Source organism: Oryza brachyantha, chromosome 3, assembly GCF_000231095.2.
Source record: "Oryza brachyantha chromosome 3, ObraRS2, whole genome shotgun sequence".
In the NCBI taxonomy this organism is placed as follows: domain Eukaryota; kingdom Viridiplantae; phylum Streptophyta; class Magnoliopsida; order Poales; family Poaceae; genus Oryza; species Oryza brachyantha.
The window spans coordinates 27,973,480-27,999,476 of NC_023165.2; the positions used below are offsets into that span (position 1 = coordinate 27,973,480).

Sequence of the window (25,997 nt, forward strand, 5' to 3'; positions counted from 1 at the left end):
ACATATTTCAATTAACATTTCACTAGAACGAACGAGTTACATATAGGAAAGGAATAGGACGGGTTTGTGTAAGCTTAGGAAGCGAGAAGACGTGCATGGCAGAACGAGGCTACCGAGCAATACGGGCAAACATAGAAAGAAGGCCATGTTACACTGTCACCAACGCAACAGCGGATGCGCAAGAATCAGATAATATCAAACACAGAAGCACACCAATTCAGTCCAGCAGCAACCCATCGTTAACGCACACAAAACTAATCATGGCAGGATAGATGCAGCCTCATTGCTAACAACGAATGGGTTCTGCCGCTTCATTGCTAACAACGAATGGGTTCTGCCAGGGAAATCCTACTTCTCTAAGACATGTGTTAATGCCAACTGGGGTCTAGTGTTTTGTCTAAACATGTGTTAATGCCAACTGGGGTCTGGGGTTCTGTCTAAATCAGCAGTGTGCTTCCGCGTGGCATGAATCTTGCGTGATCACCGAGCCGCACCAAAATTTGCATCCCTGACCTGCGCTCGATCAGCAGGCCTTCAATAGATGACTACATTCGCCTCGCCTAGGCTGCGATTTGATCCTCCGGGTCCTGCTCTTCTTCCTCTTCTGCTGCTGATATTAGCGAGGCTGACTGGATCTTCCCACCATGCTCTAGCCTCATTAGAATGACTCCCCTGAAGTGGAGCGTAATCCAGTTGCACGATCAGAAATAGGAAAACATAAATATAGCAGGTTTGCATGACCAAAAAAAGATGATGAAACTGAAGAATGCTTCAAACAACCAAGCTAGTTTGCTTTTGAAACACAAGGAAAAGGTAAAATGCTTTGCAGGTAGAGGTCATTATAATTTTTGTTGAAAACAGTGTTCATCGCGCACACGTGACACAAACACAAAGATATTACCTTGCGGAACGAGACTGGATGGATACATCTTTAACCTTGATTCTGTTTGCAGTGCCACTCTGGCTAACTAAAACCACCTGTTCGTCACTTTGACCATCATCTATTATTAAAAGCATTGACAAGCAAACAGCATGTTAAATACAGCTTGTCCATGGTGGAGCGACAAATGAAAGCAAAAAATGTATAAAAAAAGGCTACCAGTCAGTGAGAACCCAACAACAAATACAGCAGCTAAGCTGCATTCTGGTGGAAGCTGCAAAGCAAACAGCACACTGTCAAGTACTCCAAAATCAGTTGCATAATTTAACATGTGTCTGAAGGTACTTTGCAGATACAAGCACATGCCTATACTTTTTGAATGACATAAGAAGCTGTAAGTTGCAAGGTGTACATTACCATTTTAGTAAGAGCTCACAAAGTATTCTGTGAAAGACAACAGTACTGATGGGTAGTTTGAACTCTAATGTTATAAACAAAGATTGTATCAACACAAGAGAGAAGAAAAATCTATTATACCTTGTAGCCTTGCATGCCTATTCTGTTGAAATTTGATCGCCGGAATGCATTTAGAGGCACACGCTTCCCCATACCATTATCAGCTATGAAAAGCAGCCAGGGAGGACTCAAATCTCTGACTCTAGAAAAAGCATTCATAATTCAAAGATAATTTGGTCAGTACTTTGGTGAAGGAACTACCCAAACCGTGAAGATACACATACCACACTGGCATGATTAATTTTTGTCAAGCAAGAGAATTTCCAAATGCTGGTCTTAGTTGACAAGTACTTTGGCAGCAAACAATTGCTTCGTCAATTAAATTTTCGCAAGGCATGACATGAATGATGGGCATTGTTCAAGCATATGCTAAATTATTTTAGTTCAGGCATATATCTTAACTGCACACAGTTTATCAAACTAAACTTCTTTCATAAAAATACAATCAGTTCTATTAAATCCATCTGTCTGAAGTTGCTAAGTACTAATACAACCTGCTATTGTAAGTTTCAGGCATGTTGTGTGATGTTGCTGGAATTATATCCATGGATGCCATCTTGTCGCCTTCTCTTAGCTTCATTGCCATGACACCCCTTGTTTTCCTTCCAAGTGAGCGAAGCTGGGATGCAGAATAAGGATAAATATAAAGAATGGCTGTGGTGGAACAAATACAAAAGCTAAGCAGATAGATTCTCCACTTTCACAACCCCTATTTTGGTCACTCGGTTTATGAAAAAAAGGGACGGAGAGCTCACAACTCATGAACCCACAAAATGCATATAAGGATGAATGCACTTCTAGCCTACCTTGTTGCATGAGTTAACTATAACCATCCCATTTTGTGAAGCCAAAGCAACAAGGTCATCATTCCCACAACGACGAACCCACTTCAGTTCATCACCAGGAACCTAAGAAGTTAATATATTACAGTGTTTATCAAAACTGAAAACACCAATATGGCAATCTGATGTGGAAAAGATGCAAACACATGAGAGTACCAGTTGTATTGAAATGATCCCAGAAGTCCTGATTGCTGAGAAAGCATTAAGAGGAACTTTCTTGATATAACCGTTAACGGTCAGCATCATTAGATACTGATCTTCACCAAATTCACTTACAGGTATGATGGAGGTTATTCTCTCCCCGTCGGACAAAGAAAGTAGCTGAACAATGTTAAAATCAAAATAATGATTAGTATCATCTGGTAAGTTGCATCAGTATAGCAAATTAGCATCTATCAATATACCTGTACTAGTGGAGTGCCAGCAGCAATTCTTGTGCATTCAGGTATCTTATAAGCACGTGCTGAGTATACTATTCCCTTGTCACTGAATCAAATGACATCCAACACCATTCAAATACATGAGAGCATAAGAAAACACAATGTAACATCCGAACAAGCGATATAAAATTCTTAAAATGCAAGTATTTGAGAGTTTCAACATAATCTTGGATCAACAGACTGAAATTTATGTAGGTTGACTTATTTAGCTGTCACTACAACTGAGCTGCAGGAAACTTATTAGGATTAACTTTCAGTGGATCTTAAGAATTTACTGTTACATAATTCCACTAGAGCTGATAATATATTGCCCCCATTTCAGAATGTAAGGTGTTTTATACTTGTCCTAAGTCAAATTTATCTAACTTTGACCAGGACAACCAGCTTTATAGAAAAATACACCAACATCTACAGCATCAAGTTAGTATCACTAAAATCTACTATAAAATGTATCTTAATAGTGTATTTGTTTGGTATTTTAGATGATGATTTATTTTTTGATAAACTTGGTAAAATTCAGAGAAGTTTGACTTAGAACAAAACTAAAACTCCTTACATTCTGAAACAGAGGGAGTAGCGACTACCGGGCTTATCTAGTGAGAACTGATTTTTAATCTTGACTTAATTCACTTACATTCACCTTCCAGGTAAACAAGAAATATTGACATAGAATCACCACCATTGTAATATGCTAGAATGATCAGAAGGCAGACTGCATACCTGAAATAAAGGACATGATCGTGTGTTTGGCAGGCAATGAAATCAGATGTACTGTCATTCATTCGCATCTTTCCAACAGATTTTCCGATTGTTCCCCGGTGTTGTAAATTGAAGGTATTGGGTTTCATACGCTTAACATAGCCCTTCTCACTAAGAATCTTCAGATGCCATATGTTGTCAGGTGAATAGTTGTGAAAAGAAAAAGGTACCAGAAGCACATGAACACAGAAACATCCCTCACCAAAAGCATTTCCTCATTAGGAATAATATCAAGATCATCAACTTCAATGCTTGCTGAATCTTCTATGAAAGAACGCCGTGGAGTAGTAAACTTGTTCTTTAAATCGGTTGCTTCTTGTACAATAAGCTGAAACACAAGGAAGCGTTAATATATGGCAATGGAATAAGATATTAAGCCAGAGTGCACATTAGCTCATTAATGACAAAGAAACTGCTAAGCTTATATAGTATTCTTTTTACCACTTGGGAAAAAGGTTAAAGACCATGCCTACTATTATAAAGAGAGAATATGTCTATCTAGTTGTCCTTCATGAGACCTTAAATAAAGATCGTATATTAATTTTCAGCTCCCAAATAATCATATCTAATCATAAACCAGATATAACCGACACCTGACTGGCATCATGCATATTTAAGGCTTCTCGGCAACTGAACAATTTAACTCCATCAATAAGTGCAATTATTATTTTCTAAAAATTATACAGGTAATGCATTTATGTACCCATCACATGCATGGGTGATTGGCTAGCTAACAGAAAAGCAAATATTTCTTTATGAGATAAAACCAGATGTGCTATTGAATAATGAAATATTGTGTAAGTTGTATTTGCACAAACAAAGATCAAACCAGTCAAAATTCAAAGCTTAGCAAAGATATAATGTTTTCACCAATGATTCATTTCAAAAGTAATGCAACGATAGCATGGAAGGACCATAAACAGACCAGCACAACACAGATTACACAGTGGGAGCAAATGACAAGAGGTCAAAGCAAACCACTCAGTTAAAAGGGGAATTCCACATTAACTACTACCTCTATCCCAAAATAAGTGTACTTTGAACTAGAAGGGTGCACTCATTATGGGATGGAGGGAATAGTAAACTTGACTGAGTGATCAGTATGGAACATATATAATTGATTAGTTAACAAAACACAATGAATCAATGAAGATACATATACACTTCGTGCATAAGAGGGGGTAGTCAGGTAGATGCCACATGAATAGAGAGCAAACAAAAGGAAAATGAGCTGAAATCACAAAGTCTTAAAATGTCTGACCTGAAAAATAAGCTTCTTGCTAGACAGGAGCTCATTTAACTTGGAGATTTCCTCTGACAAAGAATTTGCTTCATCAATAAATTTTTTCCTCTGCAATAATTAGGGGCCCGTTAAGCTCCTCTAAGTAGGGAAAACGGGAAATGGATTTGGCTAACTGTATACAATACTGAAATACAAAAGAGAAACCTCAAGGGATGTAAGTTTCCTTAGTGTTATATCCAACAGGGCTTCTGCTTGCTTGTCAGACAGACCAAATTCTGCACAATTTAGTACAGCGTAAGATGTATGAACTAGATCCGTCTCAATTTATTAAATGTCTGGCAATAAGAATTTCTATGCGGTCATTGTTCCTTCACTTCTAAATAAAATCACAAGTGATTTGCAACTGCTACTAGGCAAGAACAGACATTCGTTTCACCAAAAGAATATCTGTACTGTGGTTAAATCATATAAACCCACAGAAACAGAACCAGAAGACATTACCCTTGATTAAAGATTCTGTTGCCATTGCATGATTCGATGTTCCTCTTATTATTTGGATAACAGAATCCAAATTGTCAAGACCAACAACAATGCCCTGCAGAAAGAAGAAAATTAGTCATCGACCCTTCAAACCCCAAGCAAGTTAAGAGATCCAAACCTATTTACCTCAACGATATGTTTTCTTTCCAGGGCATGTGAAAGCTTAAATCTTGCACGCCTTTCAATAACAGAACATCTGAAGTCAATGAATGCCTAATGCAAAAGTTCAAAGGGAAATTAGATCCAAACCTCATGGGCAGACAAATCATTTAGGGCAGTAATTAGTGAAAGTTGCATAAAGAAACATGTCGCCGTGTCTGAAGAGGATAATCTCAGTACAATACCAAATATATATGTGCATTGGACAAAATCAACCTTAGCATTCAGCTCTCCATCAGTACAGCCACGCCAAGTGAAATTAACTAATTATGTCCTTTCATCTAGTAAAAAACATTGCAGTAGACTGTGTGGTGTGCAGGTCAGCAGGTGTGAAGTGGGATAGGATGATGAATTGCAACTTGAGAGGGAAACAACATATACGCTAGAACTGAATGGTAGGGACACTGATAGAGATCCATATCAGGGTAGATGAACATAACAACACCTGAATAATTTCCTTTAGTCCCATCAATTTTGGCTGCCCATCAAGGATACTGAAAAATCAAGAAAAAATATGCATGAATTTGAATACAGGTAAACTAAACCAGCTCTCTGGAAATGGTGGCAACAAAGAAAGTAGACGGTATAATCACGTCTATAGTGGCCTCAACAAACCAAGTTTGCAAACTCAAACATGTAAACAGATAGACCAAGATATGCACAGGGATGAAATAAATGCTTGAATTGACAATGGTTCCTTTGTTTCCTCTTCAATTGGTTCATCTGTTAGATAAACAACAGCTTGGCATTTTCAGTCCAAATGCTCACAATAATTGCAACTCAGTTAAATGGAAAAAAATCACTAGAAATTCAAAATTCAAATCATGATTTGACTACAGGTTTAAGTGGTAAATACTATGGTGTTTGCACTTTCATTGTAAAAAAAACTGTTTCAAAATCTCTGCACCCATTATCCATTTTAATTTCTTAGAGAACTAGATGTTGGAAAGTGCTTCATAACGATGCTTTTTATAGCTGAAAGATTAAAATGGCTACACAGCTTCCTTACAAATCCTAGTTTCAGTGTTTTCAGCAGATATATCATAACAATGTTAGTCTAAATATTCAAATTGGCATGACTTAGTCCATAAGGGTGGTTCAGTAAGAACTGTTAGGCATGTCAAATAAAAGCAAATAAATACTTTCAAGCTTACCACATGAGTATATCCTAAAACCATATTTATCACCAAAAATATTTTGAAATGGAACTTTAAAAGTTGCAGGTTGCAACAGCCTTTTTCTTTTTTCAAGCAATCAATACAAGGATGATGGTTCTGTTTCAAAGCCAAAGAGCAAAGGAAGATGGGTTCATGCCTTAGTTCAAGGAGAACAGTCACATCTAACATACAAGCATAAGCTATATTGAGCGAGTATTTGAGGGATACATTAGCACAGCTTTATGGTAAACATTTAGATTAATATCCAAAAGTCTGAATGTTTACATTGATTAAAATTAACAAAAGTCAAGAACTCAATCAGAGAAAAAAAGGTTTTTAGTTTTGTTGATTAAAGCAGACCAGTCACCATAATTTTCACAAATGATCAACATGAACAACAATCCCATCCTTTTTACAAGAGAACACACAACAAAGTGTCCTATAATCATTGATCGTACGAGTGATTAGGAGCATACTTACGCTACCATGTTGCAGCTAAAACTAGATTGCAGAGCTGTATGACGGTATAAGTTGTTGAGGACTATGGCAGGATCTGCGCCTCTTTTCAGCTAAAATAGCATGGAAGAGAAAATTGTGGATTCCAAATAAATCATAAGATAATTAGAATCACTGGAGCTTGGTTAGTTCATTCCAATCCTGGCAGAGATAAGCTCAACATAAATAGCACGTATTAAAATATAACAGTACAAACCTCTATTACTACACGCATTCCAGAGCGATCACTTTCATCCCGAATATCACTGATGCCTTCTAGTACCTGCATTTGAGATTATTAACAAAATAATATTTGCTGATGTTTTGGTTGCAACAGTACAAATAACTGGATAATAGGAATCACATTAAGTGCATGCAAGAAAAATTCTAGCCTAAGAATAAAATTAATGCTAGAATAATCTTAGTTGGGTCTAAAGCACACACAGCAAGAATAATATCTACACTGTTTTCATTTTTTGCAACTACCGGCCATACAATGAGCGATTCAACTAACAATACCCCCAAATGAAATTACCTTTTCTTCAGCAAGCTCAGCTATCCTTTCAACAAGAGTAGCTTTATTTGTTTGGTACGGAATCTGCATGTAAGCTTACAAAATTACAACCAACAATATGGTCCCTTATAACCAAATATCAAAAGAAACATGAAAAATCCATCTTAGAATTCCAAATGGTGTAATAGAACCTCTTTAATTATAATAGCAGAGCGTTTGCTTTTCACATCAATTGTTTCAATGTCAGTTTTGCCTCTAACAACGACTCGGCCACGCCCAGTCTTATAGGCCTCCAAAATACTGTTTAAGCAGAAAAAAATGACAAGCATGGAATTAGTAACTTAATGCTGAGATAATAAAGGCAAAATAAAACCAAAGGAAAAATAATTAATAATTAAGTACCCTTGATTTCCTACAATTGTCCCTCCTGTAGGGAAGTCAGGTCCAGGCATGCATTCTAGTAGTTCTTGAAGCTAGATACAAGATCGAACACAAAATTGCAAATAAGATAATTAAAGTAGAAAGATGTACTGGATTATAAAGCAAAGAAATAACAAAATCTCAATGAACTAAAATTCATCACAATCCACTCCAGTGAATCTAATAATGTATCCTAACATAACAGCATAAGTGGGAATACTTTTGCGGAATCAAAAGATCCAAGCATCAAACACTGGATTTGAATGAGTAATTGAATATATCTTTAGTGATGCACCAAAGTTGTAAATTATTTAGCACAACATAATTTGAAAAGCTCTTAAACATTAGGAATGTTCTACAGACTTGGTTAACCAATGTGTAAGTGCTATGCATTTCAGTTTCACCAAAGAAGATTTTCTAGATACTAGAGTCAGTTAATAAGAAGGTTTCCAGGAAAATCCAAACACAGCATGTAAGCACAAGTTGATCATAGACTTAACAACCTGTAACAACAAGTACAGTGATAAGAAGGGACCATGTATTGTTAGTATCTTCTCCAGTTGTCCAAACAATCTATTACTATTATAAAAATAAAGACCGCTTCTGCCGTCCGTTCAATCGGTCAGTCCGAAACCATAGGTTTAATATGGCTCGCACTCGACAACGATACAGAAAAGCATTGGTAGTCCAATGGATAAGGCGGCGTTCCTAGGCCCCGTTCGTTGGTGAGTTGGATAAGATAACTTATCCGGCACGGAAAACGTAGCAATAGATTAGTACATGATTAATTAATTATTAAAAAATTATGAAATAGACTAATATGATTTTTTAAAACAACTTTCCTATAGAAATTTCGGGAAGCGTGCGCGCGGAAAACGAGAGAGATAAGATAACTTATCCAGCTCCCGAACGAGGCCCTAGAACAAGACGTTAGGTTCAATCCCTAGAAAACTCATATTTATTTTTTTGTCTTTTACCCGCCAATGCAGTTTTGGTTTATTTCTTTTTTGCCTTTTATATCCAATACAAATCTACAATCATGTTTTTTTTTGTCTTTTACCTGCCAGTGCAGTTCTGATTAATTTCTTTTTTGCCTTTCATATCAAATACAAATCTACTATCAGTAAAGTGAGAACGCAATTTACCTTTAATTTTTTTTTAGAAAAAATCCAAGTAGTAATACAATTAACAATAAAAATGGAATCACGATAGCGTTATGATTTCGTTTCTACTTTTTTAAAAAAGAAAACAACTAGATGTTTCGCCTGAATAGGACGTGAAATTCATATCCAATTCTGATATCAGTCCCAACCCTACACCACCACCACTTGCCACCGTTCAATGTAATAAAAATATTTTAAAAAATGCAAATTGAAAGGTTATGAATAGTCATCACTGTGAGATGTTTAAAATTGAATATTTGCATCAAATAAATAAATCAAAGGGAGTAGGACTCAGAGAACTTGGTTGAAAATAGCATAACAGGATTTAGTGTGCCAATATCTTCCTTCATTGTCGAAAGATCACCCATCTTATTTTATTTGTTTATCATGTTGAGCACATTATTCTCAATTACAAGCTTTCCGATGCAACACACGATTCCCAAATCAATTGTATGCACACTTTACTATTCCTTACTCAACGCGTAATTTGTTTTTAAAACTTATTTTTAATTTGCACAACTAAAATTAACTTGACCCGGTGCAACGCATGGGCATTTTTTTCTAGTATTCTAAAAAGAGTCGTTTAATGCAACGAACTACTCCCTCCGTTCTAAAATGTAAGCTTTTTTAGGATTTGAATGTTGTACCACAATATAAGCATTTCAGACACTATTCACGGTACTACTTGTCCAATCAAGTCATCAACCACTTCCTCATCTATTTAGGGCCATCATAGTCTTTTATGCTCAACCTTAATCTCTGCTAAACAACTTAGAAATGCTTATACTTTGGAACGGATGCAATACAAATGAGTGATAGCCAACACATTAATTATTGCATTTATACTACCAAGCCTTTGGCCATGAGCAGAAGCAAGCAAAATGATCCATATATGTACCATGTTCTTCTTTGATTTAAACAAAGACAATTTTGCTGTCAGGATCATTTATGCCATATGATCCTATTAAAGACAAACAACAAATGAAAAACGATAAAATACTTACCGTAGCTTCAGGGTTTTCAATCATAACAGAGAGCACGTCAACAAGTTCACCCAGATTATGAGGAGGAATATTTGTTGCCATTCCAACCTAAGAGTAAGACAATAACACATTAGTAACAACCATATCCCAGACAACATTTTTGGCAAAACATAAATTCCAAATGGAGAAGTATAACAGAGCATACTGCAATTCCAGAAGATCCATTCAACAGTAGAGATGGAACACGAGCTGGCAACAGAGAAGGTTCTTTCTGTGAATTGTCAAAGTTTGGGGTGAAGTCAACCTGTCCAATGATAACATGGCATGAATGTACAGGAAAAGAATCAAACTGAACAATGACCATCAAACACAATGTGAAGAACAAAAAGGAAGTGAAGGGCAAATATATACTGTATTCAACTCCAGATCAGTCAGGAACATGGCTTCTGTTAATGACTGCAATAGAATTAATGATCCATCAGGATTTTGATGAAAAAAGGAGATAATATCAAATTAGATTGCAACATTTAGAGAAAGTTGCTGTGCATGCTTGGACATATAAACACAAAAATCATTCGATAAAAATTCCCCAAATAAAATTTTCTGTGTATTCCATTCACTTCCCTTCTTTCAAATATATTGTGACCTATATCACAGAATAGTTAGCAGTAAAGGCATACTAGAAAGCAGGATAAAAACACACATTTGTTCTACCAAGAATGAAGACCCATATCTTTAGGTGCACAATGCCTAAACAAAGAATAACCTTATGGTACTAAGGGTGTGTGTTAGTAAAGTACATTTAATTTCAACCATATTATATTTAAAAAATGGTTGTAAATCGTGGGAAAGCAAGGAAAAAATAATACATACTCCCGCCTTTGCAAAATATAGAAACTAGTCAGTGACTGAACTTCTTTTGCCTAAAGTTTATCATTATTAGTGCATAGATATTAGATGGTTCGAAGAAAAATTGAAACACAAGGTTGAACCGGTAACTAAGGAGTACTACATATAGTTTCATAAGTCACCAAGGAAAATAAACAGATTAAGAAGTTTTATTAATACATTTAGACCACTGTAATACAGAGTATCTTCTTGTAATATTTAAAGCTAGACCTGCTATGTGAACAGATAGGCTAAGTTCAATCATGAATGCTTATGGTATACGAAGAAGGTGAGAAACTGAATGCAAAAGGTAAGCCATTCATGAAACCCTAGGGAAGACAAACAAATGAAAATTCAAAGTGTTTGCGCAATAAACAATATATAGATGAAACAAAACCTACATCCAAGCGGCACTCTGTATATCGCATTGCCGCAGGAGGATCAGCATCTATTGAACCAAAATTTCCATGACCTTGAACAAGTGGGTACCTCATTGAGAAGTCCTGCGAGATAGTGCGAAGTAAAAGCTCTGTAGTTTAGCACACATTATAGGAAGCCTCCGCAGGACATGGTAAATTTAATGCATGTAATGATGAACATGAAAATAAAAGGTCATTTTCATGTGTAATATGAAATATTTGACAATGAAGTATCTGCCAACATGAGCTGCATTGTCAATGGTAAAATGCACTTTAGAATGCTATCCAAATAATTGTTGGCTCCAAGTCATGAATGTTTTAAGTTGTGACATACAAGTATACAACAAATGTGCAGTTTAATGCAGATATGCCAACATCTGTGTATTGGGCAGATCACAAACCCAGACAGGGTGTCAGCACTTGAATTTTACAGAGTATGACATTCTTGTAAATATATAAAGTAGCCGAAACTGGATAAGATGACCCATGATATAACTAAAGTCTATAACAATCGTATACCACAACACCTTGATGGAAGGAGCTGATACAGCATTTTCCTATCTAGTTCAGAAATGGAAAATGAAGAATATATAACCACACAAGGATATATTAACATAATACGTCCAAGGGCATGTTACCTGAGCCATCCGCACTAAGCTATCATATACCGCTGAATCTCCGTGTGGATGGAACTTACCTAGCACCTGCAAGAGTTAAGAATAGTTAATGAAGGACATCACACACAAGCTAAAATATTACTCGAGAATGTACAGATAGATCCTTAAATACATAACCAAGCCCATTTCTCACAAGAAAATACGCCATCTACAATATACAGGTTTAATTCTAATTCCTAAACACAAATATGCCATCTCTTTTGGGATAATCAAGCCAAACTAATAAATCTTGTCTTGGTTAGTTATGAATCTATAGCATATTAGAGATATGTAGCTATAAATAGTGGACCAAATAATAAGTGATCCATATGAAAGGAAAGGTCATCCAAAAAGATAATCCAACTCATTTTTCCATGGTAATTTATTGGAAGTTTTTTTTTCCCGAAACCCCTGTGCAATTGTAGTAGGACAAGGTACAGGCAGATACAGGGCCCTCCCTCACCCAACACCGCCACAAAACACACAAATTAATGTTCAAATGTCCCATAAGGAGTAACAAATGCAAGTTCCTTACTGCATACCTCACCAACAACTCGTGCACATTTTCTGAATGGTCTGCGGGATGCAAGACCCATCTCATGCATAGCATAACTGCAGAGGAATCAAATCAAATTAGTTCACCCAGTCATAAAAATAATTTGTAAAGCACGAGGCCGGGCCAAACTGCCTAGTAACTTGCAAAAACAGTTAAAATAATTAGTACAAATTTAACGAGATAGTGAGGTGAATGGCTCAACATTTCGAGCCAACTTGATACGATTTTAAACTGGCTTAATATAAGGCATCAAGGCACAGCTGCAACGCTGAACAGATTCGACCAGCTTCGACCAGCTTCGGTGTAACAACACGTATGGATGCAAAATGAACAGTGTAGGTCGGGACTCGGGAGAGCTCACAGTATCCTGCGGTGCACTGGCTTGAGCCCATCGCGGACGTCGGGGAGCGCGCGGCCGAGCAGCACCGACATGGCGTATGCCATGTACGCCTCGGTGGCCTCCTTATGGAGCTCCACGGGCACCACCCGCTCCTTCACCGCCACCCCGTCCTCACCCGCCGCCGCGCGCTCATCACGGGCCGCGCGTGTGGGATTCACCGTCCGCGAGGAGGAAGAGGAGGAGGATGATGATGAAGAGAGCAACCGGGCAGCGGGCACGGCGACGACCGCGGTGCGGCGGCGGGAGGCCGCCGCGAGGAGGGAGGCCGTGGGGCCGAGCAGGAGGCGCGGGAGCGGCAGCCGGAGCGCCGCCGAGAGAGCCATCGGGACGGCGGAGGACGCGGCTGCTGTTGCGGCGGCGGAGCAGCCACTACTGCGACATTGGGAGGGGGGTTTTGCGAGGGTTTTGGATTGGGGAGAGAGAGGGAGGGAGATAGGAGAGGAGAGGAAGGCGAATGACACGGAGGCGGAGAGCTCGGCGTGGGAGGGAAGGGAGATGATGAGGTGTGTGTTGGTCTTGATCCAACGGCTGCCGTTTCAGGCCACGCTGTCTCGCACGAACCGGAACGCGCTAGGGGTTGGGCTGGGCTTTTTTTTTTTTTTTTGGGTCTCGCAGCGGCCTGTGTGGTCTGTTCTACACCATTTTTCCCCTTGATCCTGCGTTTGCCCGAGATTCTTTTAGGCCCTTTGATGTGTACTTAAAAATATTGAAAGTTTGGAGGATTAAAATCTATAGGAAAAATATCCTACGAGAGCTTTGAAACAAAAGATTATATACTATCTTTTCTTGGGAATTCCTATGGATTGGGACATCCTATATAGTTTTTAGAGAAAAATATACATGATGTCCTGCCTTACATTTTTTCTTGGCATGACTCTAGGCGTGTTTGATTGCCCGCATCTAGAGTGGCTCGCATGGTGGATGCAGAGAGATACATGTTTGGTTGTCTGGTCATGTGTCAGAGCCTGCAGGTCAGAGCTTGCACCCGCAGATGCAAAATACATCACCCAGCCAGGATGAGGAGGGAAGCTCGAATCGAGCTTCGCTACTCAGCTTGGCCCCATTTGTGCAGCGGGTGAGGGAGGGGGGACGAGTAGGCGCCTCAGCCATCGCGGTCATCGTCACCTCATCGTCGTCCTGGGCGTCGTCGCTCCTCAGCCGTCGCGGCCGTCGTCGCCCCGTCGTCTCCGCCGCATCCGCTGGCGCCGCGTCGCACGACGCCGCCCATCTCCGGATCCGTGCCGCACGCCGTCGCTCGTCGCCGAGTCCGCACCGCACGACGCCGAATCCGCGTTGCACGTCGCCCCCTATGGCCGGATCCGCGCCGCACGCCGTCGCTCGTCGTCGGGTCCGCGCCGCACATCGCCGCCCGTGGCCGGATCCGTGCTGCACGCTGTCGCTCGTCGCTGGATCCGCGGGCACGACAATGCCGGTGGCCGGATCCACGCCGCACGCCGCCGTCCGTCGCCAAATCCGCGTCCGTCGCGTTGCCCGCCGCCACCTATCGTCGGATCCGCGGCCGTCGCGCCGCACACGCCCGTTTGGGATTTTTTTTCTCTTTTTTTAATTTTTTTTCATATCAGTGTGCAATGTGTATGAATGATAACAGAAATTAATTAATATATGTGCTATTTTTACTGTTTGTTGGATAGTTTGAATAATTTTCTACCCATAAACTGTAAAAGAGGAGATAACCAACCAAACAGCATCTCGGGATATACAGGCTTGACAGATACACCAACCAAACAACTTCACTGCACCCACCTATCCAGGGCAGAGTCAGCTTGGATGGCTCATACGGGCCATACTAAACTGATGCAAGCAACCAAACAGACCCTCTATGTGTGGTTCTCCCATATATGAGACTAAGGGCATTTAGAATGACGTTTATTAGTTTACTCTACTAATCGTCACGTAAACAAATTTTGTGACGTGGATGAAATGGAGGGAATGAGAGAGAAAAATAGTTGTTATATATGATGTCAGCTTAGAGCCGACTCATAAAAAAAATGTTGTATGAGGGCGAATATAAGGAAAGTAGTGTAATGAAAAATTATTTTATTGTAATGATTAACAAATCATACTAACTCTAACTTTATACGTATAATTATAAAATAAAATCCTATTGTTGGTGTGGATTGGAGGAAGAGTCTATGTGGACTCTATCTTTAAACATGCCCTAACGATGGTTTTGAGCTTTGTTTGTTTTAAATTCCTACAAAAATCTAGGGAATATGGCATTCCGTTTCTACATTTTATTTATTCCCGCATTTTTATACTCATGTAGGAAAAACAACGTATTGGATTCTAAGGATTAATTTTCCATAAAAATCATATGGTTTGTACAAATAAAATATACGAAACCAACAAATTTTTCCTTTTCAATAAGCGAAGAAACACATAGGAAAAATTTCATCTACTCTGACCACTTATAAAAATTCAGATGGATTTGATGTGGGCATGTACTCCATTCATCTTACACTATTTTTGTGGGTTAAATTTTCTCCAAACCGAATATAGACCCTTAAAGGATGGTTGTAAATTTGTCGTTAGTTTAAATTGGTATCATGAAACTATCAAAGCAACTCTACATGTACCAAATCATATAATTAATCAAAGTTATAACTTTTTTGACTAAATATTATCCCCGACGACAAAAATGAAATCATATAATTAATCAAAGTTATAACTTTTTTGACTAAATACTATCCCCGACAACAAAAATTATGGCCGGCAAGTAACATGCAAAATCTTGATGAATTAGGCCGCGTAGTAAATGATTGGTTAATTATTAGATATAAAAAATTTAAAATATATTAATATGATTTTAAAATAACTTTTATATAGAATTTTTTTATAAAAAACATACACTTTAATAGTTTAAGAAGTGTGCGTCCAAAAAATTCATAAAGTCTTATAATATAAAACAAAGAAAACATAATATAAAACAAAGAAAACGAAAGAAGCACGATCCACAGATGACAGGTACAACACGCTGGACTGCTGGAGCATACACAAGACAGGATGCATTTAGATGAAACCGCATTGCATTGTATTGAGTTTAAGCATACACAAGTTACCTTAAGAGTTCATGGATTAGCCTAGTAGCGTCCTGGGGATCCATAAGACAAAAAATAAAAAATAAAAAAAATCCATGGATGCTCAGGCATCAGATCTAACATCCACACAGGTTCTGCGTTTTATAACGTCCAAGAGCATTGGCCTAGTATCCCTGCTTAGGCCTTTCCTCGTAGCGGTTCTTCTCGTCCTGAAAACAGAAGGCTCAGAATGTCAGTAACCAGTAGCATAATTGGAGCTAATGTCATCTCTAATGAACATATTACTAATAAACATCTCTAATGTCATCCAAGAGGAACAAGCTTTTGGTCGCAGCAAATATATCCAGTCAAATATCAGGACAAACATTTTTGTCACAGAATGATTGGTATCTCAGTACAGTGGCATGAAAAACAGCGTATAAACTCCTCTCCTTTTTTGTGTTGTAATCACCAGCAGCAACATCAATATCAAATATTCTATAATATATTGAAGAGATGGCCATGAAAATTTTGAAATCATGAGAAGCAGAAGGTACCACCGTTCTAATGACACACCATAGGTTAGCATATAAATAACTAAAAATTGGAGCAACAGCACTAGGAGGAGACCTCAAAAGCTTGCTTCAGATTCTCAAGCTCCTTGTCTAAATCATTGATTGCCTGTGTGTACGCTTGAGTAGGGGTGGACTGGTTTGCAGTATGGACCTGCCGACATAGTAAAACAATGAGACTACATATACCCCAACCAAACACAATAAATAAAGGAAACAAAACCTTCATCCTACCCTGACAATGATCTTGTACTGAAGGGGGTGAGGAAGCTTATAACCAGCAAAAAGGACATTTGGGTCCCTGTGGAGCTGCCTGCAGAATTTCATAGGTGAAAAACATTCAAAAGTTGCAAAAATAAGCAGGATCGAATTAGTCACAAAAAGATTCTGTGCATACATGCGGAGGATGTTGCCAATGGTGTGGTCCTCACGCTCAATTGTGAATGACCCAGCATTCACGATCTTTGTATCCCGCTCATATGATACCCTGCGCCAGTAATAATAAGTTTTAGAGACATATCTGCAAGACCACAAGCACTAAAGCGGCAAACAACAAGCCTTCATTCCAAGAAACAAGCGACCAGGTCAAAATGCCAAGAATCTAACCATCTTTTTTGGATAATAATCGCCAAGCATCTGAACAGATCAAACCGCTAGAAACCACTGCACTGTTTTTGTGAACTTGTGTCTCACTACTCTATTCTTACAATTAACTAGTCAAATGCAGTGTGTTGCAACAGAGAAATTCAAATAAACCATGTCATATTTTCATAAAGCAGTAACATGTATTCTTCAAATCATCTTTAGAAAAACTAAAGTATATATAGAAATATCGAACAAAACATTTCCTACATCAAACAAACACTTGATTTAGAGAACATGTAAAGCACATGCACTCCAAAATAATAAGAAGGCAATATATAGCCCATCATAAATTGTGTGAAAATTCTTGAACCATCTTTCTGAATGTCTGGGCCTCCGGGGCATAGAAGCTCATTGGTTTGGTATATTTCACAATATATCCACAAAATGATTTAGAAAATGTACTACTCCAAAGAAAATATACTTGCTGGGTTCTCCATGCAACAATCAGTTTAGTGTGAGAATACTAACATATATGAGTCATGGCTTCAGGCCACACATTTGATGGTTTTTACAGGGAGTCAAGTTAGGGGTGGCACACTACACATGAATACATGATCAAGTGGGAAGAGTGTGGATGGACATGAAGGAATAAGTCTTAGGCTGTTTAGTCTTGGTCTTGTGGTGTCCTACCCTTGTTTTTCAGTTTTTAGTTGCTAGGACAGCATCTAGGACAGGTTGTTAGGATGCTCTAGGACAGGTGTTTAGGATGCTCTAGGACAGGTTGTTGAGATGCTCTAGGACAGCATCTTTTAGACTAGTAGGCAGCTATAAATATGTATCCAACCCTCCCCCGGGAAGCGTATGACATTTGGTGATAAGTAAACAGAAAATTGCCCCAAGTTTGAGTGTCATCCTCTCACCAATGAGAGTAACAATAGAGATACTAACATCTGGTATCAGAGCCACACTTTCCTGTAGGTTGAACATCTCTTGCTCCTCCCCTTCCCAAGCTCGAGTGAGCACTCAGCCACCATCAACAGCAGCACCACCGGCTGCTCCTCCTTCCCCTTTCCCCTTCCCTTCTCCACGTAGCAGCCCCCCGGAGGCGCGCCATGTCCGACGGACAGTCTCGGCGTTCGGGCGCCTCGAGCACACGACGTCAGCAGGACGCCGAGCTCGCTGCAGCGCAAGAGCGCAGGCGAGCAGCGGCACAGACCGCAGCAGCAGCAGCAAGGGCAGCAAGGCTGGCAACAGCGGAGTTGGCGGCGATCAGGGCGGAGGCAGAAGCAGAGGAGGCGGAAGATGCAGCACGTGCGGCGGAGGCTGAGGTTGAGACCTTGCGTAGCAGCATCAACGGCTCCATCGTCGGCGACATCACCGCCGACAGGAACCTTGAGGAGCTGGCGAGAGGAAGGGTGCGGGAGCGGACAATACGGTGGGCAGCAGCCCACCCCCATGGCGGCGGCGGTCCAGGGGACCACGCATCCGCCGACGGCGCCCCAAGCGAGGGCGCGTGCGGCAACGGTAGCCCAGATGGGCGCAGGCGTGCCGGCGGCAACCCAGAGAACACATGCCGCGGCGGCTACCCTCCCGGTGATGGCGGCCGGATCTACGGAGAGCGCGGCCCTCACAGGCAGCGCGACTCTCCCTCCCCTGACCGGCGCCATGGCTACCACGGCATCCAAGCGGTGGTCAGGGACTTTGGTCCCGGTGGTGGGTGGCCTACCCTCACCAAGACCAACTACATCGAGTGGGCCGCGGTGATGAGGGTGAGGCTCCAGGTGCGGCACATGTGGGAGGCAGTTCGGTATGGCGACGTCGACTACGATGAAGACCGACGGGCGCTAGATGCCCTCATCGCTGCAGTTCCATCCGAGATGCAGTTTTCCCTTTCGCAAAAGCGGACTGCCAAGGAGGCCTGGGATGCCATCGCCGCGGCACGCATCGGCAGCGATCGCGCCCGCAAGAGCACGCTGCAAGCACTCAGCAAGGAGTGGGAGAACCTGGCCTTCAAGCCAGGTGAGGACATCGATGATTTTGCCCTCCGTCTCAACACTCTGTTGCAGAAGATGGTGCAGTACGGCGACGACACCTACAACGAGGAGAGAGCTGTCGAGAAGATCTTCCGCTGCATCCCAGAGAAGTATAAGCAGATTGCCCGCTCCATCGAGTCTCTGCTGGACCTCTCCACGATGACGATCGAGGAGGCGATTGGTCGCCTCAAGGTCGTCGACGGCGATGAGCCACAGCCCCTCTCCGGGCCCATCACCATTGGCGGGAAGCTCCATCTCACTCGGGAGCAGTGGGAGGCCTGCCAGGGTGATGGGAAAAAGGGGGAGTCCTCCTTGGTAGGCGGCCGCAAGCGCGGCAATCTGCACAAGGGGCGCGGAGGCGTCCGGGTCAGGTTGCGAGGACGCATCCGGGGTGGAGCCCGCGGAGGCGTCCAGGGCGGCACCACTGGCAACCGCAGGCCGACGCGAGACGACGCCTGCCGCAACTGTGGCAAGTCTGGCCACTGGGCCAAGGACTGCCGACAACCACGACAAGGCCAAGCCAACGCCGCACAAGTGGAGGAAGAACCAGCCCTGCTCCTGGCACACGCAAGCATCGAGCTATCTCCAGCGGCACCGGCCGCATCGGCTTTCCTCCACCTAGAAGAGCCGAAGGCACGAGCCCTTCTTGGCGACGACTCCAACGACAAGACTGATGGATGGGTCCTCGACACCGGGGCCACCCATCACATGACCGGTCGACGGGAGTTCTTCACCGAGCTTGATCCCAGCGTCCGAGGCTTCGTCAAGTTTGGGGATGCCTCTGGCGTGGATATCAAGGGCACCGGCTCCGTCATCTTCACCACCAAGTCCGGCGAGCACAGGCTGCTCACCGGAGTCTACTACATCCCCGCGCTGAGGAACTCCATCATCAGTATTGGACAGCTGGAAGAAGAGAAAGGCTCATGCGTGGTGATCAAGAACGGAGTCATGAGGATTTGGGATCGGCGCAAGATCGGGGAGCGCCGTGGTCGCCTCCTTGTCAAGGTAACCAGAGGCAACAACCGACTCTACATCCTCAACGTGCAGGTAGCACAACCCGTGTGCCTCGTCGCCCGCCGGGACGACGAGGCGTGGCAGTGGCACGAGCGCTTCGGCCATCTCCACTTCGAGGCCCTGAAGCGGCTCAGTACCAAGGAGATGGTGCGAGGCATGCCATGCCTTGACCACGTGGAGCAGTTCTGCTACGTCTGTGTGTTGACGAAGCAGAGGCGGCTCCCCTTTCCCCATCAGACGAGCTTCCGAGCCAAGGAGCGGCTCGAGCTCGTGCACGGGGATTTGTGTGGCCCGGTGACTCCGGCCACACCAGGAGGACGACGCTTCTTGCTGCTCGTCGACGACCTCTCTCGCTACATGTGGGTGACGGTCCTCGGTAGCAAGGGAGAGGCTGCGGACGCCAATAGGCGCACGCAGGCTGCTGCGGAGGCGGAGTGCGGCCGCAAGTTGCGCATCCTGCGCACCGACAACGGCGGCGAATTCACGGCGGCTGAATTCGCGTCGTACTGTGCCGATGAAGGTATTCACCGCCACTACTCCGCGCCGTACAGCCCATAGCAGAACGGCGTCGTTGAGCGGCGCAACCAGACGGTTGTGGGGATGGCTCGAGCCCTCCTCAAGCAGAGAGGAATGCCGGCTCTCTTCTGGGGGGAGGCGGTGGTAACGGCTGTCTACATCCTCAACCGCTCACCTACCAAGGCTCTCGATGGCAGGATGCCGTACGAGGCTTGGCATGGGCGCAAGCCATCGGTCTCCCACCTGCGAGTCTTTGGCTGCCTCGCGTTCGCCAAGGAGCTTGGCCACATCGGCAAGCTCGACGACAGGAGCATCCCAGGGGTGTTCATCGGCTACACGGAAGGCTCGAAGGCCTACCGCATCCTCGACCCGGCGACACAGCGTGTGCGCACGGCACGCGACGTGGTGTTTGACGAAGGGCGCGGATGGACATGGGACAAGACGGTGGACAACGGCTCTACTCCGACGTATGACGACTTCACTGTCGAGTACATCCACTTCAGGGAAGCTGGGGGAGTGGGCAGCTCCCCTTCACCGAGCGTGCCTACCCCAGTCTCCGATTCTCCACCAACTCCAGCAAACACCACTTCGGCAGCGCCACGCTCTCGAGCCATGACTTTGGCTGCGCCGCGCTCTACGCCGACACCACCACAGTTGGCGACCCCACGCACTCCGACACCACCAGCCACCCCTCCGGGCACGTCCACACCAACACCAGCTCACGTCGAGCGCAGCCCGATGCAGTTCGCTACTCCGCTCTCACACGATGAGGAGCGCATCGACGCCTACCATGATGGAGAGCCCCTGCGGTACCGTACGATGGAGGACCTCCTCGGCGACCAGCCAGTGCCGGGACTGGTGCCTCATGACCTAGAGGAACAGTTGCACCTTGCGTGCGACGACGGCGAGCCTCGGTCCTTCGCAGAGGCCGAGAGACACGCGGCATGGCGCGCCGCGATGAAGGCGGAATTGGACGCGGTTAAGGAGAACCGCACCTGGGAGCTTGCTGACCTCCCTCATGGTCATCGTGCGATCTCTCTTAAGTGGGTGTTCAAGCTGAAGAGGGATGAAGCCGGAGTCATCGTCAAGCACAAGGCTCGCTTGGTGGCACGTGGTTTTGTGCAGCAGGAGGGGATCGACTTCGACGATGCCTTCGCCCCAGTGGCACGGATGGAATCCGTGCGACTCCTTCTTGCGCTGGCAGCTCAGGAAGGCTGGCGCATCCATCACATGGACGTCAAGTCGGCGTTCCTCAACGGCGACTTGAAGGAGGAGGTTTACGTGCACCAGCCGCCGGGTTTTGCGATCCCCGGCAAGGAGGGCAAGGTGCTACGTCTGCACAAGGCCCTGTACGGCCTGCGGCAGGCACCGAGGGCGTGGAATGCCAAGTTGGATTCCACGCTCAAGAGGATGGGCTTCGAGCCAAGCCCGCACGAGGCTGCTATCTACCGGCGGGGAAATGGAGGAAATACCCTGCTGGTGGGTGTTTATGTTGATGACTTGGTGATCACCGGCACCAAGGATACGGAGGTGGCAACGTTCAAGGAAGACATGAAGGCCACTTTCCAGATGAGTGACTTGGGGCCCCTCTCCTTCTATCTGGGGATCGAGGTGCACCAAGATGACTCCGGGATCACACTTCGCCAGACTGCCTACGCCAAGCGCGTAGTTGAGCTTGCTGGGCTCAACGATTGCAACCCAGCCCTCACCCCGATGGAGGAGAGGCTGAAGCTGAGCCGGGACAGCACGGCGGAGGAGGTGGACGCTACGCAGTACCGGCGTCTTGTGGGGAGTCTTCGCTATCTCACCCACACACGGCCGGACTTGGCATTCTCCGTCGGCTACGTTAGTCGGTTCATGCAGCGACCGACGACGGAGCACCAGCAGGCTGTGAAGAGGATCATCCGCTACGTTGCGAGGACTCTCGACCACGGCCTCTACTACCCGAGGTGCCCTGGAAAGGCACAGTTCATTGGGTACACCGACAGCGACCACGCCGGCGATATCGACACTAGTAAGAGCACGAGCGGGATTCTCTTCTTCCTCGGCAAGTGCCTCGTTAGCTGGCAGTCAATCAAGCAGCAGGTGGTGGCCCTATCCAGCTGCGAGGCCGAATACATAGCGGCCTCCACTGCTTCGACCCAGGCACTCTGGCTTGCTCGACTGCTCGGTGATCTCCTCGGCCGAGACACTGGAGCGGTGGAGATTAGGGTGGACAGCAAGTCCGCTCTGGCCCTGGCAAGAAATCCTGTCTTTCATGAACGGAGCAAGCACATCCGGGTGAGGTACCACTTCATTCGAGGCTGCTTGGAGGAAGGGAGCATCAAGGCAAGCTACATCAACACCAAGGACCAGCTTGCGGATCTGCTTACCAAGCCCCTTGGTAGGATCAAGTTCCTTGAGCTTTGCTCCCGAATCGGGATGGCTCAACTTTCCCACAAGACGACGCACAAAGACTCAGGGGGAGAATGAAGGAATAAGTCTTAGGCTGTTTAGTCTTGGTCTTGTGGTGTCCTACCCTTGTTTTTCAGTTTTTAGTTGCTAGGACAGCATCTAGGACAGGTTGTTAGGATGCTCTAGGACAGGTGGTTAGGATGCTCTAGGACAGGTTGTTGAGATGCTCTAGGACAGCATCTTTTAGACTAGTAGGCAGCTATAAATATGTATCCAACCCTCCCCCGGGAAGCGTATGACATTTGGTGATAAGTAAACAGAAAATTGCCCCAAGTTTGAGTGTCATCCTCTCACCAATGAGAGTAACAATAGAGATACTAACAGGACAAAACTCCCCTTTTAACAAGTCAAGAAATGGTAATTAATTGATTGTGTCAAAAATTACTGGCTAAGTACAGGCGATAAACTGACTTATTCATTGGCTCTGTCAGGCGCGACAAAGCCCTAATCCAAAGCAAACAAGCCACCAGGGCATCTAGGAATCTTTTTAAGACACTAAACGCCAAGCATCAGAGTATGGTAAGTTCATAAGTTCATACTGACTCACATAAACAACAGGGTCAAAGTGCTAGAAACACCTCTACTCTTTTGTGCCAACTTGTTGCGCACTAATCTATAGTCTTATACAGTTAAGAGTTCTTTTCAAACAGACAATACACAAACAATGTGAATTGAACGACCATGCAAGTATGGACTCACTTCTTGGTTCCCTCGGGCACGACAAAGCGCTCGTAGCGGTCAGGAGCATTCATCTCCAATCAGATCTTTGCGCCCTCCCTCTCCAATCACCTCGACTGCAAACACGGTTCACAGAATCAAAAACAACTTCATAAGTCTTTCCCTTAGGGTGTGTTTGGTTACTTGAATCATCCTAGCCTGGCCCATCTCTCTAATCCAGGCTGAGTTTGGTCTGTTTCTGAATATGCAGATGCACTTGTTTGGTTGTCTGTATTGAATGAGCCCAGATATAGTTAGATGGTGTTTGGTTGCCTGCAGTAAAAGGTTGCATGGAGGAGATGGTGTTTGGTTGGATGTTTGGATCTTGAGTGCAATCACCTCTTCTTTTAAATTTTGAGGTTGCCACGTGTGTTAGTGCAATGAAAAATCTTCTAAGTCCTTATTGAACAAATTGTCAACTGAATTTTATTCTATTTTTTGGCACGCCATTGATGTATATTTTTCCCTGTATTCTGATCATGGTGGTGACAACAGTGTTCATAATATTTTTTGGGTGCCAAAAAATGGCAGATTGCTTGCTGCCACTGCTAGTATATATAAGCAATTTTCAGTGAAATGAGATGATTCCATGGCGGATTGCTTGCTGCCAAACATGTTTTGATGTACAGGTTGATTCAATTTCCATTATCGAAAAAAAAGAAGCTAGCTGCTGCTGCTGAGTCTCCGTTGAACTGTACTACGTACGTGCAAACCCAGAAGGAACTAAATAATACTAATCATATCTGAAATAAAATGGTGTCCAGTATGAACTCATGTGCAATGCCAACACAAAATAAAATGGAGTAAACATGCACTGAAAAGAAACCTGAAGCAATACTTTAAATTATCAGCCACTCTGTAGATAACAGTACTCCAAACCATCATCTTCCACATTGCAATACTTCAAACAATAAAACAAGGCTGAAATAAAATAAGCATAATCTGAATAGTATGGCATCCATTTCCACCTTAGCCAACATGTGATCATGTTCACTACAAAAGAGTACTTGTTGTCCACTACTACCTTAACATGAAGTTTAGCTCTAAATCTATGATTGTGGCCTACTACAAGGAGAAACATGGCAACTTGTTCTTCCACTGAGCTATGTATATTGTCCCGCAATAGTTCTCTTTCTCGGAACAAGTTACACAGCCGAAAAAAGGGGCCCTTCTCATTCTGAGTTGATTTAAATAATTCGTATCATCTGTATGATAGATGAAACAAAGGTTTGACTGCCTAGCTACGTCTCTTTCAGACATTGGGCCATATGAGATCCTAGGGGTACGGTTTCTAGCTCTTCGTATAACAAAAATGGTGTAAGCATGCAGCACTGCAACTAACCCAGCTGCTCTAGCAATTAAGGTCTGTCGAATACGTCGCACTTCTTCCATCTATGCCAATAAAAATATATAATACATAGTCAAGACAGAGAATAAAAATGGATAGTGCTGTCAATGCGTACTACTATCAGTCAACTAGTGCTACGTCCAGTAGCAAACAGTCATTGACAATGGAAATAAAATAAACTGAGTACAATGATACAGGTTCAACAGTGCAAGCATTCAACCTTTAATCCACAGAAACCAACCCAGAAAATGCCAGCTTTTAATAGGTCTAGAAGATTTATTATGGGGAAATGCCCTTATTCTGCTCACATGCAAGTAAATCAAGAGTAGAAGAAAAAAAAAGAGGGAATGTTTCACTTACCACCTACCAGAGTAGAGGAAGAAGAAGGGAGTTGGAGGTGGCCGGTGGGAGAGACAGAGGCCGCCCGACGGGAGGAGGCGACCGCGGCGGAGGAGGAGGACGGCGACCCCAAGCTCGGCGGAGGACGACGGGGACGGAGGACGGCGACCGACGCGGAGCCCGAGCGGCGGCGAAGGACGACGGGGGCGGAGGACTGTCGCGGGGGGGGGGGGGAGGAGGGAGGACGGCGACCGGCAGCGGACTGTCGCTGGCACCGGCGGCGGCGGACTGGCGCGGGCGGCGGAATGGCGGCTGACCGGGGGTGAACGGGCTCCCCAAACCCTAGTTCTA

General features: G+C 43.8%; 2 protein-coding genes across 2 annotated transcripts; both read right to left on the bottom strand.

The window, feature by feature from the left end:
* Positions 1–103: 103 nt before the first annotated feature.
* Positions 104–13,444, bottom strand: LOC102709264 (probable DNA gyrase subunit A, chloroplastic/mitochondrial). Its single transcript, XM_015834638.2, has 27 exons — positions 12,992–13,444; positions 12,617–12,686; positions 12,057–12,122; positions 11,401–11,502; positions 10,523–10,567; positions 10,317–10,415; positions 10,133–10,219; positions 7,948–8,018; positions 7,737–7,845; positions 7,567–7,629; positions 7,249–7,314; positions 7,017–7,105; positions 5,825–5,873; positions 5,347–5,433; positions 5,182–5,275; positions 4,885–4,955; positions 4,699–4,788; positions 3,640–3,765; positions 3,399–3,556; positions 2,643–2,724; positions 2,395–2,559; positions 2,203–2,304; positions 1,891–2,015; positions 1,418–1,538; positions 1,100–1,154; positions 902–1,001; positions 104–672 (listed from the first exon to the last, which is right to left on the bottom strand). Exons 1-27 carry the CDS (start codon positions 13,351–13,353, stop codon positions 561–563), a joined length of 2,766 nt encoding a protein of 921 aa, XP_015690124.2. The 5' UTR covers positions 13,354–13,444; the 3' UTR covers positions 104–560.
* Positions 13,445–16,029: 2,585 nt separating this feature from the next.
* LOC102703667 (DNA-directed RNA polymerases II, IV and V subunit 11-like) lies at positions 16,030–25,775 on the bottom strand. The gene is made up of 6 exons (XM_006650719.3): positions 25,668–25,775; positions 23,942–24,036; positions 17,038–17,127; positions 16,875–16,953; positions 16,699–16,794; positions 16,030–16,298 (listed from the first exon to the last, which is right to left on the bottom strand). Exons 2-6 carry the CDS (start codon positions 23,992–23,994, stop codon positions 16,254–16,256), a joined length of 363 nt encoding a protein of 120 aa, XP_006650782.1. The 5' UTR covers positions 23,995–24,036; positions 25,668–25,775; the 3' UTR covers positions 16,030–16,253.
* Between the last annotated feature and the right edge of the window lie 222 nt (positions 25,776–25,997).